Source organism: Gadus chalcogrammus, chromosome 11 (genome assembly GCF_026213295.1).
Source record: "Gadus chalcogrammus isolate NIFS_2021 chromosome 11, NIFS_Gcha_1.0, whole genome shotgun sequence".
NCBI lineage: Eukaryota > Metazoa > Chordata > Actinopteri > Gadiformes > Gadidae > Gadus > Gadus chalcogrammus.
The window spans coordinates 9870311-9883565 of NC_079422.1; the positions used below are offsets into that span (position 1 = coordinate 9870311).

General features: G+C 43.8%; 1 protein-coding gene and 1 long non-coding RNA gene across 3 annotated transcripts; both read left to right on the forward strand.

Annotated features, from left to right (window-relative positions):
* The first annotated feature begins 383 nt into the window (after positions 1-383).
* Positions 384-8214, forward strand: LOC130392560 (G-protein-signaling modulator 1). Its single transcript, XM_056603113.1, has 5 exons — positions 384-845; positions 1232-1722; positions 2389-2554; positions 3951-4192; positions 6188-8214. Exons 2-5 carry the CDS (start codon positions 1252-1254, stop codon positions 6329-6331), a joined length of 1023 nt encoding a protein of 340 aa, XP_056459088.1. The 5' UTR covers positions 384-845; positions 1232-1251; the 3' UTR covers positions 6332-8214.
* A 2987-nt stretch (positions 8215-11201) lies between these two features.
* Positions 11202-12924, forward strand: LOC130392565 (uncharacterized). Of its 2 annotated transcripts, XR_008897013.1 has the most exons (4): positions 11202-11281; positions 11366-11833; positions 11958-12550; positions 12631-12924. It is a non-coding gene; the product is annotated as an uncharacterized LOC130392565 (long non-coding RNA). The 2 variants fall into 2 exon arrangements; XR_008897012.1 differs by having other exon boundaries at positions 11958-12924.
* Positions 12925-13255: the final 331 nt, after the last annotated feature.

Here is a 13255-nt window from a genome sequence, read left to right on the forward strand (position 1 = left end):
AATTAAGTCCCTTTGAATCAAAATTAAACTGATACTGTGCGAGAGAGAGAGAGAGAGAGAGAGAGAGAGAGAGAGAGAGAGAGAGAGAGAGAGAGAGAGAGAGAGAGAGCGAGAGAGAGAGAGAGAGAGAGAGAGAGAGAGAGAGAGAGAGAGAGAGAGAGAGAGAGAGAGAGAGAGAAAGAATCAAGTGCAGTTCAGTATGTAATGGGAAAAACAACCTTTCATTTTATAACCCAATCGAGATCGATTGACCCAATTATATTCTGTTTCACCAGAGTGTGTCAACTTCTCTTTTTGCTGCAAATCAACAGGATGTGTGCCAAACCACAGCCTTTTCGCAGCGCGCGTGTTTCAACACGTTTCGCGTTCTCATCTGCAGTAAAGGAGAACTTCGCGCCCCTGCGGATTGACGCACCATGGTAAACTCCCCCCAGAAGGCAGAACGAGCAGCAACAACACAAATGGAGCGACACCTCGTTCGTGGTTCTATTTCTTAATCGCCGGAATCTGACACATGATCGACTTCTAATAAGGGGGGTTCGTGAAGAGAAAGAGGAACAGGAAGAAAGAGACAGTGAGGGGGAGAGAAAGAAAGAGAGGGTAGAGAGTTAGAGCGAAAGAGAGAGAGAGAGAGAGAGAGAGAGAGAGAGAGAGAGAGAGAGAGAGAGAGAGAGAGAGAGAGAGCAAGCGAGCGCCTGTTAGGTCGGCATGTAGCCTAAACTTGTTCTCTGTTTGTTTTTTTTTTAAAGAAATGTATTTGACTGGGACTTTTCAATAATGCAATACTTTTCCTACTTCATCTTCACTATATGATGTTATTCAGAGGGTGATCGCATACAGAAGTGGTAAGATCAATACTTTCACATTTGACACAACTTTGGGTGCCTTTCAATGTTACTATTTACCATATACTGAATACCAACGTCTGTGATTAGCAGAAAGTATAGGCCTATGTTTGCTTAATAGCAGCCTGGAATGATGTGAATCATGAAATGTAACGTAACCGACCGTAAAATGTAACACACTATAGAGCAAACATCAGCGGGCCACAACCTGCCGATCTGGTTTCTGCCTCGGCGGTCCGTTGGAATCCACACTAGACATGCGATGACTGGGTTCAATGTATCGTGTATCGTGTGTTGTTGTTGTGGTTGTGTGTATCAAACAAACGCCTTTCATATACTATGATGATGATGTAACTCGCAACTCTGTGTCTTGTGATGTACGTCAGGTCCTAGAACAGACATAATCATGGCCAGGGTAGAGGTCACCACTGCGCCAGCTTTGGAGCTTCTTGTTATGAGCGAAGGGGTCGGGGAAAAAGAGCCGGTCAGCGGGGAGGATATCCAGGTCGTCATGACTGACAGTGGACAGTCAGCACTTCCGGAGACCCCAGAGTCCCAGAGCGGGAAGGAAGTTCACGGACTTGATCCGGCGTGTTTAGAAGAGCCGTCAGAACATGGACCCGCGGCCCAGCCAGAGGATGAGCCGGCGGGACCTCCTTCAGCGGACCAGGGGGCTGCGGTGACGATCAGAAACCATATCCCAGGGAAACAGGGGGACGGGCCGAGCCAAGGGGATGGAGGAGGACAGAGAGCGGAAGAGGAAGGAGACCCGGCAGCAACGGCAGAGGCGGACGGAGAGGAGAAAGCAGAAGAGCCAAAGTCGGACGAACAGCAGACAGACACAGAGGCGCAGATCAAACTGGAGGCACAAAAGCAGGTTGGTCGGTGCTTCCAAACTATCTAACCCCCTAAACCTATCATGAATTATGTTCTTCCCCATTTCCCGGCGGACCTTGTACCATAACTCATGTCAACCGTCCGGTACAGTCATACTAAAACCTTGTTTTCAGATGCCAAAGCATGTATGCAGAAGTAGAACGAGGGGGCTGAGCTGAGAAGAATGGGTACACTGTGTGAACACACACAGTTAGCCACAGCTTCCAGAAGTCCTGCACACTGCCCTTTTATTCTCCCTCTCTGCTGCCAACCAACCGCCCACTCTCTCAGCCTCTCTCTCTCTCTTTCAACCTCTCTCTCTAAAACGCTCTATCTCTACTTCTCTCTCAACTTCTCCCTCTCAACTTCTCCCTCTCAACTTCTCTCTCTCTCTCTCTCTCTCTCTCTCTCTCTCTCTCTCTCTCTCTCTCTCTCTCTCTCTCTCTCTCTCTCTCTCTCTCTCTCTCTCTCTCTCTCTCTCTCTCTCTCTCTATGAAGTCTTTATATATTTTATGAATAAGAAATACAAATACATATGTTTGTGTCCCTGTTCAGTTGGAGAGAACTCAAAGAAGAAGCAAGCCTTTTTTTACTTTGCGTTTTGAGGCCCTACAGTGATTGAACTGACTGTAGTGAATCAAGGTGTATCTATCCTTCCCCCCACCAGGCCCAACGGCTGAGCCCGGAGTTCCCGGAGGCGCTGTACGAGCTGCTGTGCACGCTGCAGGAGGGCCGGCGCCTCAACGACCAGCGCTGCTCCTTCCGACTCAAACCAGGAGTCTCCAGGAGGAGGTGCCAGTCCGTACCCAGCTCCACCAAGCCGGCCCACAGAGGTGAGAGAGAGAGAGAGAGAGAGAGAGAGAGAGAGAGAGAGAGAGAGAGAGAGAGAGAGAGAGAGAGAGAGGGAGAGAGAGAGAGAGAGAGAGAGAGAGAGAGAGAGAGACACAGAGAGAGAGAGAGAGAGAGAGAGAGAGAGAGACAGAGAGACAGAGAGACAGAGAGACAGAGAGATGGTAGTCATGGTTTCCAGAAGCACCATAAGACACGTTTTTTTTGTTGTCATTGTGGTTTCCAGAAGCGGCAGGTTTTGCGAGACAGGTTGTAAGAGACACAGGAGAGACTACATACTGTAACCACAACGAAGATGACAAACTCACCACTTTTCTCTTTCTTAGTGACTGATGAAGAGAAACTTCTCTCCCGGACACGTCGGACAGCGAAATATTTGATTTAATCTTAAAGCATGATCATGGGATAGGTACTGGCAGCAAAGTTACCAAGGATACATTCAGCGAGACAATAGATGAACAAGATTCTTATAGCAAAACGTTTTCATTGTGGGTATGGAGTAGGAGTGACCTTAGGCCAAGTAAATTTGTAATACAATAGGTGGATATTGGACATGTCTGCAGGTCTGTAAGACATGGCTGTAAACAAGTTTACACAACACAGAAGTCAGTCGATTGGCCTGTTCTCAATACCAGACTGACTGGCTCCAGTGGGAACTCAAATCCGAATTACCTTAACCTCTCTCAGTTAAAAGAGAGGAAGGGATGTGTTTTAAGGTACAGGGAGAATGTATACAGTTCCTTCTAATGTGCATAATAATTATATAAACAAGGTTAATATAATTTGCATATGATTGTATATTTATAGTTATGATTGATATTTCCACGACAGTGACACAGACTCTATCTGAGTAGATTATATTAGGTTCCCTCCTGTAAGTTCTTTATTTCTGTCTTAAATTCTTCATTAAGTTTGTTATTTAGAATACACAAGTTAATTGTTGTGCTACGACTGACAGTAAGCAGATACTTGAATCCAAAGTGTTCCACAGTGAATTATTTTAGATGCAGGTTATTTTGGATAAGGTCTGGTTAGAAATCTTGCTCAGGCGTGCCCCCAAGACTTCAGCGATATGGTTTCAATCCCGGAACATGTCAAGTGCTATATCCTAGCTACTGGCCCAAATCCATTTACTATTTTGGAAAAATAGTTAATATTTAACTATATTTAGGTGAGGGCCGTCTGTATATTTATACTCAGGGTTCCTGGTATTAATAAAGGTAATCTTATCTTATTTAACAGTGTAAACAATTGGACTACGGGAACGTTGGGAATCAAACCATGAACCTTTTGGCTAGGAGACACCCTAACCACTCAAACCCTCTTTGAGCATCACATTTTAAATCTCTCCCTACTCTCTCCTCCTTCTCCTCCTCCCAGTGATCTTCTCCTCCGTGACTTCCCTGCAGCAGGAGGAGTTCTTTGAGCAGGTTGCCGTGGCGCAGGCCCGTCGTCTGGATGACCAGCGGTCCGAGCTGCAGGGCCCACTGGTCCCTCCAATCAGTAAGATCAAGGGCCGGAGCTTCAGGGGCAGCTTGAGGCAGCTCTCCATCCACAGGAAGCCCCCCCCGCCAGCCCCTGTTCCAAAGGAGGACCTCTACACCATGATACTCAACACACAGGTACGTTTGTATTGTAGGAACCAGGAAGTAGCCTTCTATGTTGTGGTCTTACATTTACGTTGTATTCTTTTCCTACTTTATCTACATTACATTTGGACTGTTAATTGCAGTGGTAACACAACCACATTCATCTACAGAATATATTGATATAAAATGGGTACTACAGTTAAAATCCCAATATTGGAGAGAGTGGTCTGCACATGCACCAGACGCGAAGGTTGAGGATACTTAAAGTACGCGACAGCAAGTCGTTCCAAATGCAACGTTATATTTTGAGACCAGCAGTGCATCCCAGCTTCCATTTAAACTTCATGACACTAAAGCTGTTTCTAACATCAATGTCCCAGATAACATGTAAGCATTAGATCAATCATAGCAAAAGCACTCGTGGTAGCAGTTTGCTAATGGTTGCTTATGGTTACACACTACCTTGTGTAGTGTGTGTGTGGCCTGAGGATTCCACCTGGAGTGTGGCAGCCACATAGATGCCGCGTTGCAGGGAAACTGTTAGCATAAGACCCCATATGAACAGGCGACTCTGAGTTGGTTCCCTCTGCGAGCTTGGGAAACACTGATTTAAAAGAACTCCCAACTGCACTGAACTGAAAAGGTAGAAAGCTCTGGGTTCCTTCTTGTTATAACACAAGGGTAAACAAAGTATGATTGACGTAACATTTGACCATTCCTTGCTCCTGCTCAAACTGTCATCAGTGGGATTTACTCCAGGTGCTTGTTCGATGGCAGGCACCAATCTGTAAAAATTGGAATGAATAGTCTGAGTCAATATTAATAACAAAGGGAGTGCCACAGGGTTCAGTCTTAGGCCCAGTTCTTTTCACAGTTTTTATTAATACCATTGTCCCCCTGCCTAATTGCCAGGTGCAACTTTATGCTGATGACACTATTCTGCATTGTTTTGCTGACTCTGTAAAGATAGCCATGGAACAGCTTCAGGCTTCGTTTAATGTCCTTCCAAATATTTTAACTGATCTTAAACTCGTGATAAATGCTCAGAAAATCCAATTTATGCTGTTCTCTAGCACTAGGAGCAACTTGCATCCTGACATGTGCATAATCACTCTAAAGGGGTCTACCATTCAGATGGTCTCGGAATACAAGTATATAGGGATTTGGCTTGATGAAAAGCTTGCTTTTTATTTACACATTGATAACTTGGTGGCCAGATAAAGACAGAAGATAGGCTTTTTTATTTAGGAACAGATTTAATTTCCCAATTTTCTGTAGGAAAGGGATTATAGAGACAGTTGTCCTCTCTGCACTGGATTACAGAGATGTAGTTTATAGACATGCATGCACGTCTCTCAAGGCCCTGGAGGCAGTTTACCATTCAGCACTTAAATTCATAACAGAGGTAACCTACATTACTCACCATTGTACTCTATATGAAAAAGTTGGATGGATTTCTCTATCCGCAAGGCGTGATTTGCATTTGTTTTTATTTATTTATAACGCATTATTAGGGAAACTTCCTGCCTATATCGCATCATTGATTGACTGGTATTCAAGCCCCTACCAGACACGGGCTGGCAGGTTGGCATTAAAGATCCCTCAAGTCCGTACTGAGCTAGGGAAAACTGCTTTTAGTGTTTACGTCCCATCAGCCTGGAATACCCTGCAGCATGATCTAGGTATTAACACTTTTGTTCCATTTAGCCTTTTTTTAGACATTGCTCAAGGACCACCTGTCTCATTCATGTAATTGTTTTATTTAAATTTGTTTGTTATCATTTATATATTTTAATTGTAATTGTCTGTTTGTTTTCTTTTTCTGCTCTTAACATTTTTTATCCTGTTATTTCTGTTAAATTCCTAAATCTATGTATCCTTTGTATTTCCCTCGTACTTTGTGTTTGAATGTATTCACTCGACATCATTGCAAATGAGGGCTTTGCCCTCAATGAATTTTCGAGTTTAAATAAATAAATCAAACATTAATCCGTCTCAACCCCCCACCCTCACTGTTGCCCCCTGCAGGCCCAGGGTCGGCTGGAGGACCAGCGAAGCCGGGCCCCGGGGCCCATGGACGACGAGGACTTCTTCTCTCTGCTGCTGAAGGTCCAGGGAGGACGCATGGAGGAGCAGAGGACTGAGTTCCCTCAGCTCCTTCTTCTGACCTGAGTCAGCAATGTCCAACATCTCCACGCAGATTACTGCCCAACTCAGAAGCAACCGCCATCAACTACTAGCTTCCACACCGGCTGCCATCTTATAAAGTGACCATTTAAAGGAATTGTTAAGACGACAATCCTCTTGACTGTGCTTCTGCCTTTGGATTTATTAGTTAGCTAATTTGCTATATAGCCAGTTAGCTATTATAGGTGAGCTCTGATTGGCATTCTACAGCGGTAGCACTGTTAGCTTAGCATGGCAACATGCCATTGAATGACCCGCATACAAGCTTGAAATGGGTGACCTGTGCTTCCTATGTTCTTTCCATTCGTTGATAAATGCTTGTTCATCTGTATTTCTTATCTTGTTGAAGGCATATTGAAACCTTTCCCTTGGAATGCCCTTCAAATTAGTAATTATGTTTGTTTTTATTCCAACTCTTAGTAATTTCTAATAATTGAGCTGATCATTTTATCCAAAGTGACTGAATCCAAAGTGAATTCAGGTGTATGTGGTCAACGGGCAGGGCGAAGGTTTCTGGGGGCATTTGTTCATGGATGCTTACAGGTTGGCTGCAGACATTGGGGATCAAATCTAGCACCTATTTGGGTTGGGATTTTGATAACCGAGCAGCAAATGTGATCCAGAAAATTATCTTGATCTGGTGTGGTCATGCTTTCTATAAATGTGGGTTTGGGGTTTTCTCTGATTGGGGATTTTCTCTTGCTGTTTTGTACGTGAGACAGAATGGTATTTTTCTGTGTCATGGTGGCCAGAAAGAGTATATTGGCACAAGTGACTGTACTTGACATTAATGGAATGTCCGAATTAGTTACTAGATAATAAATAAATTATTATGGATGTGGAAAAGCTTTGAATATGATAGATTATAGTGGTCTTATTTTCTAAAACATGTCAGAAGTGGCAAAACATGTGGGTTAAGATAAATTGAATTTGACGACCCTCATAATACATTTCTTTGTAGTAACTGAGATCAAAGAAAGGCCTCATATTTAGTCAATGGCTTTTGAATAACTAAAGAAATGTGTGTGCATACTTCCAGCATCGATAATGTGTACATTCTCAACAGCATTTATGATAAACTTTTACACCCAAATCCAATTTAACTGAGGTATTTCAGAAGAAGCGAAGACAGGGTTTTAATTTTCAGTTTCAAGAAGTGGACAGAACATGGATGCTGTCTTTCACTTTATTAGTTTGGTTCAAGTGTGTCCTTACCATTTCTCTCCACCCAAGCAACCTTATCACCCACTTAACATTTGAACAATAACACTATCAAAAGATCATGGAGATGCCAATAATACTTAGGCAGGCCATGCTGAAATCAATAGCTACTTATGGAAACATTTGACATTTGACACTAGCGACATGAGGAAATGTCATCTCGATTTGAGGAAGTAATGTCTACATAGCCTATTTCTTCTACATCAAACACCCCCCCACACACACACACACCAAACACAAAGGTTAAAATGGCTGATTCGTTATTTTTTACCCTTCCAATGTTAAGATTTTAAACAAATGGCAAAAAGCAGAAATTAAAGGCAACGGGAGACCTTTGTGTCAAACGTCTTTCGTGAAGCGACTGCATGTACCCCAGATGTTGGGGCGGGACGCACCTTTACTTTTCAATAAGATGTCAATCACCTTCTACCAAGTGTAGAGAACAGTAGGCTACAGTTGACAGTAGAGCAATGCAATTAAGACGAAATAATGGTCCATTTAACGCCAGCGTAGGTATAGCAACTAGGCTACGTAATGAAGCCGTACACCAGAACAACTACATGTTTGGGCCTATGTGTTTGTTTATTCACATATCTGTGTATATCGTGCTATTGTTAGTCATTAAACCATAAATAACCCAATATAAACCCAGGAGTGTTTTTTTCATTTTGTGGGCACTACTGCAACAACAGTAGTGTTGACGAACAGCCTGATTATGGTGTGTTCCTGAATCCTCGGACGCCAGCCTTCCGAGTGGCATCCATTCAGTAATTTCCGGACTCAGGGCATTTATTGGTGTGTTCCTGTTCGTCTTTGTGATTGTGTCATGAAATTGGCTGGTCGTTGTTTATTGTTAGCTACATTAGCCTCTTTAGCAAACCAGCCCGAAAACAAACAACACAACTTTACATTGTATTGCACGCACAGCAAGACCATGCAATGTATACATTGGTGACCTGAATAAAGTAGCAATGTAATCTAGTGTGTAAGAGCATTAAAATCGACATTAAAATGACCAACGTGGTACAAATACAAATAAATAATAATCTCTTCAGGGGCGCAGCCATTTTGCTGAGAACTTCATCACTGCTCAGGGGTCTACTCCATGGACCAATTTAAGAGGTACTGTAAAGGCCTAAACACACCGGCGCCGAAGCGGCGCGTAAAAAAGTCTGCCCCCATTATTCCCGATGTTCTAGCCCACACCGGCGCCGACTAGCCGCTCGGCAGCGTTCCGCGCCGCACCGCCCAACTAGTCTTCGAGCCAATGTTCTATTCCCTAGCGTCGCCGCCCCTGAAAAGGCGCTTTTTAAAAGCTGGTTTGTACATCCCGGGTCCCGTAGGCACCTCCATATCTACCCCTCACCACTGGATGTCGCCCTCTTTCGTTTGTGAGAAACAATTACGAGAATGGACGATGAGAGACTGGTCGTCGAGGTGGAAAAATATGTCGAATTGTATGACTAATGTTCCCGTCATTACAAAGACAACTCCAAAAAGGACAATGCCTGGCGAGCCATAGCTCTGGAGATTGGCTCTTCAGGTGAGAAATCAACAATGGTGGACTAACTACCCAAACCATTAACCATAATGGGAAATAGACGAAATCAAGTCACATACAGTGTAGGTAAAAAACAGATTTTTTTTTTCTTTAAGGCAAGGCAAATTCATTTATATAGCCCTTTACATACATGAAGCAGACTCAAAGTGCTTCACATAGAAATACAATAATGTACAATACAATAAAATAGATAGGCTAAGTAAAAGAAAACACAGGCAAAGTTCAAAATGCATTGTCATGTATTAACTGTCTCTCTGGTATCAGATCATGTATTAACTGTCTCTCAGGGTTTAAGGAAAAATAACATTAAGTTTCCCGAGCACTCAAATAATTAATTGACTGCTGACCTGGTGCCACCGGTCATGACGTAATAATGTTGATGTGAAGTTACATGAGCTCAGTATTGTGTTTTATTTTGAAAATTGACCGGATGCTCTATGGCTTTTAATTTTCACTTCCTGCCCGGCTCGATCTGCTCTGCCGAAATTGACGCGGTTTAGCTGCGGCTCGTGGCAAAAATAGAAGTGCGACGGAAAGATAGCGCCGCGGCGTGGCACGCCGCTCCTGGGACGCTGCTTAAACGTTCCACGGCGCGCCCGGTGGAAATGGTCTCATTGATTAGAGTGGAAGCGATCAGCAGCGGTGACCGCGGCGCAGCTGTGCCGCGGCGCGTACGCCTCCGGTGGAATCGAGCCTTTAGCCTCTTTAGCAAACCAGCCCGAAAACAACCACAACTTTACATTGTATTGCACGCAGAGCAATACCATGCAATTTATAAATTGGTGACCGGAATTAAGCAGCAATGTTATGTTATAAAAATGACCAACGTGGTACAAATACAAAAAAAAAAATCTTCACGGGCGCACCCATTTTGTTGAGAGCTTCATCACTGCTCGGCCTACTCTCAGATTTCCGAAAGATGCAGACAAAAAGGGGGCGTGCCTTCAAGAAATGCCGCAAGAAGGCTGGAGATCTTCGACTTTCGACTCAGAGGTCTTGCGTCCGAGGATTGAGGAACACACCATAAGCATGGACCTTTTAGGAAATAAGAGTGTTCAGGAAACGCCCCTTAGAAGTTCGTATGACATAAAACCGGAAAAACAGATCCTTCTGGAGGATTTCATAACCACAACAAATATGGATGCCTGCAGGAACCTCTTTGATGAATCCGATGAATCAGTTATTAGAACTGCTTGCGATGGTTGAACATGAGCGAGAATTAATCGGATGATGTTTATAATTGTAAGCTATAATGCCTCGTTATGCAAATGTTAGAATGGTGTTAAGTTCGCCTCTTCGTGCTTGCTGCAAGTTAGTGATGTTACGGTTTGCGTCGAGGCATCGGGGCGTGTGTCGAGTATGTCGGCTCCTCCCCCAGCGAAGCTCCGCTTCGAGTAGGATTCACGTTGGCGAAATGATGTAGCGTGTGACGTTCGAGGCTTCGCCTCGGGCTACTGCTTCGAAATATGGGTTCAGTATTGGCGGGAGATTTCGACTATAAAGATGTCCCGTATACGATCACAACCTTGTGGTATAATTCAATATACCACTAGTCTGTGGTCGTAGTATGTATTTTCTGCAGTATCAATCGAAATATCACGTTCATCATTCATCATGGAGTTTGCCAAAAAGAAGGTTTTCCCCTGTTTGGGAGCATTTTGATCTAGTTGCTCCAAATAAGGTTTGCCTATTCATAGATACTGCTATTCATTTTAAAGCATGGTTTGGAAAGTAGTAGCACAATGTTTTTTAATGTTGTCTTTTGTATTGGTTGTTTTTGTTTGTATAGGTGAAATGCCTAATTGGCAACAAGCTTCTTGGTTACAATAATAATACATCTTCCATGTTGAGGCATTACCGTGCCCTCCATGAGAAAGAGGAGACACCCACAGCACCTGCTGGGACTTGCACAGGTGCGTTTGGGTGGTCGCTTTTTTTTAATGGATGATGCATTATAAGATGGCTATACCATTAGGTTACTGCTTGTTCACTTGTGTTGTCTCTTTTGCCCAGCTTCCAGGAAAAAGGAACTGGACGAGGCCTTGGTGGACATGGTGGTGAAGCATTGCCAGCCTTTTACTGTGGTCAACGACCAGGGATTCAGGGGGCTGGTACAATTACTTGACCCTTCATATGTTCTGCCCACCAGACAGGTATATATTATTATGTTATCATTCATTAACCTACATTATGTATATCTTTAAAAGTCATGCTAAAAAGTGTTCTTGTTTTCTCAGGCTTTAAAGGCCATGGTGGAGGAACGCTACCACCAAGGCAAAAGGGAGGCCAAGGCCCTTGTTCAGCAGGCTACTGCAGTCAGCCTAACTTCAGATATGTGGACATCCATGAATATGGAGGCCTACCTTGCAGTCACCTGCCACTTTATTGCAGATGGTGTGCTGAATACCACACCGCTTGGGGTTCAGCATTTCCCACAGAGCCATACAGCCCATAACCTGGCTGAAGCTAAGGGTGCCATTATGGAGGAGTGGGGCATCAGGCACAAGGTGACCTGTCTTGTAACTGATGCAGCTTCCAACATGCTTGCATGTGGCAAGGAGCTGCATTTGAAACAAGCCATCTGCATAGCTCATGCCATCAACCTGATGGCAAAGAAATCCTTGGATGACACCCCTGGACTTGAGCAGCTGCATACAAGTGCCAGAAGAATTGTAACACTCTTTCGGTCTAGTACCACTGCTAAGGTATTATGGCTTGTGCTGCATGTTCTTTGTTTTTAACATCACTTCTCTTTACTATATCATTATCCTGTTGTGACTGTTGTAGCATTGTCCAACTAATATTTTATATGTTCTTTTCTGTGTAAAGGAAAGTCTAGCCCAGATGCAGCAATGCATGGGAAGACCACAGCGTAAGCTGCTGAAGGAGGTGGAGACATGGTGGAACAGCACCTATATCATGTTGGAGAGGCTGCACTCAGAGAGAGAAGCTGTAAGTGCAGCTATGGCTTCTCTCCCTTGTGAAGTCACCATGTTGACTCCAATGGAGTTTACCGTAATTAAGCACACTCGGTGTGCTTGGCCCATTTAATGAGGCTACAATTGAATTGTCTGAGGAAAAGAGGGTGTCAGCCTCGAAGATTCTTCCACTATTGAAAATGGTCTCACTAACCCTCGGTGAACAGCGTGGATCCATCCACACTGACATGACCCAACATCTCACCAAATCAATACAACTAAAGTTAATGGAACCCCTTAGCCGCTTCCAAACGACCAGTATCCTGACCCTCCCTACTCTCCTGGACCCACGATTCAAAACTCTCGGCTTCCTCACTCCATCCAAGGCTGACGAAGCTGTGAAAAGGCTCAGCACTGAGTGTAGTCAAATAATAAGTGAAATACCGGTAAAATCATCTCCACTTCCATCAGCAGCGATCGATGAAGTCCCTTCCACCTCCTCTGGTAAATTCATAGAGAAAATTTGATTTTGTTGTGTTTATTTTGTTATGATATTTAATACATTTTCTGTCTATTTTCCCTAGGTCAACTGTGGCGCCATTTGGACGCAACTGTGCAGCAGTTGAGCAAACAAAGTAATAGTGCCACAGCTGATGCCATTGTAGAGGTCCAGCGCTATTTAAGAGAACCGCACATCAAAAGAAATGATGATCCACTCCAATACTGGGAAACGCACAAACTATTATTTCCACACCTCTACATGTTGCCATTGGAATTTTTGTGTACCCCTGCATCCTCGGTCGCAGGAGAGGTCTCAAAAAAGAGAAACCGGCTAAGCCCAAAGGTTTTAGAGCAAATCCTCTTTCTGAATAAATATCATTAGCCAGATCCTGTTTCTGAATAAAATAATTACCGCCCCCCCCCCCCCTCCAAAGTTACACAAAACACTGTCCCCCACATCTCAACCACATTTCCCCTTTTACAAAATCAGTTCTATTATGCTGCCAAAAAAGCTCTGGAGACATTTATGAATGGCACACTCACACACATGTATCACTGAAATGACTTCAATTCTCAAATGATTTAATGTTGTATCGACACACGAAGCAAAAATCACATTTTGGGTTGGGTTGTCATAATTTCATTCACCACTAGATGTCCCTAGCGTACTCATTTGAAGCTTCGAGCACAAACCACTTTGGTGGTTCA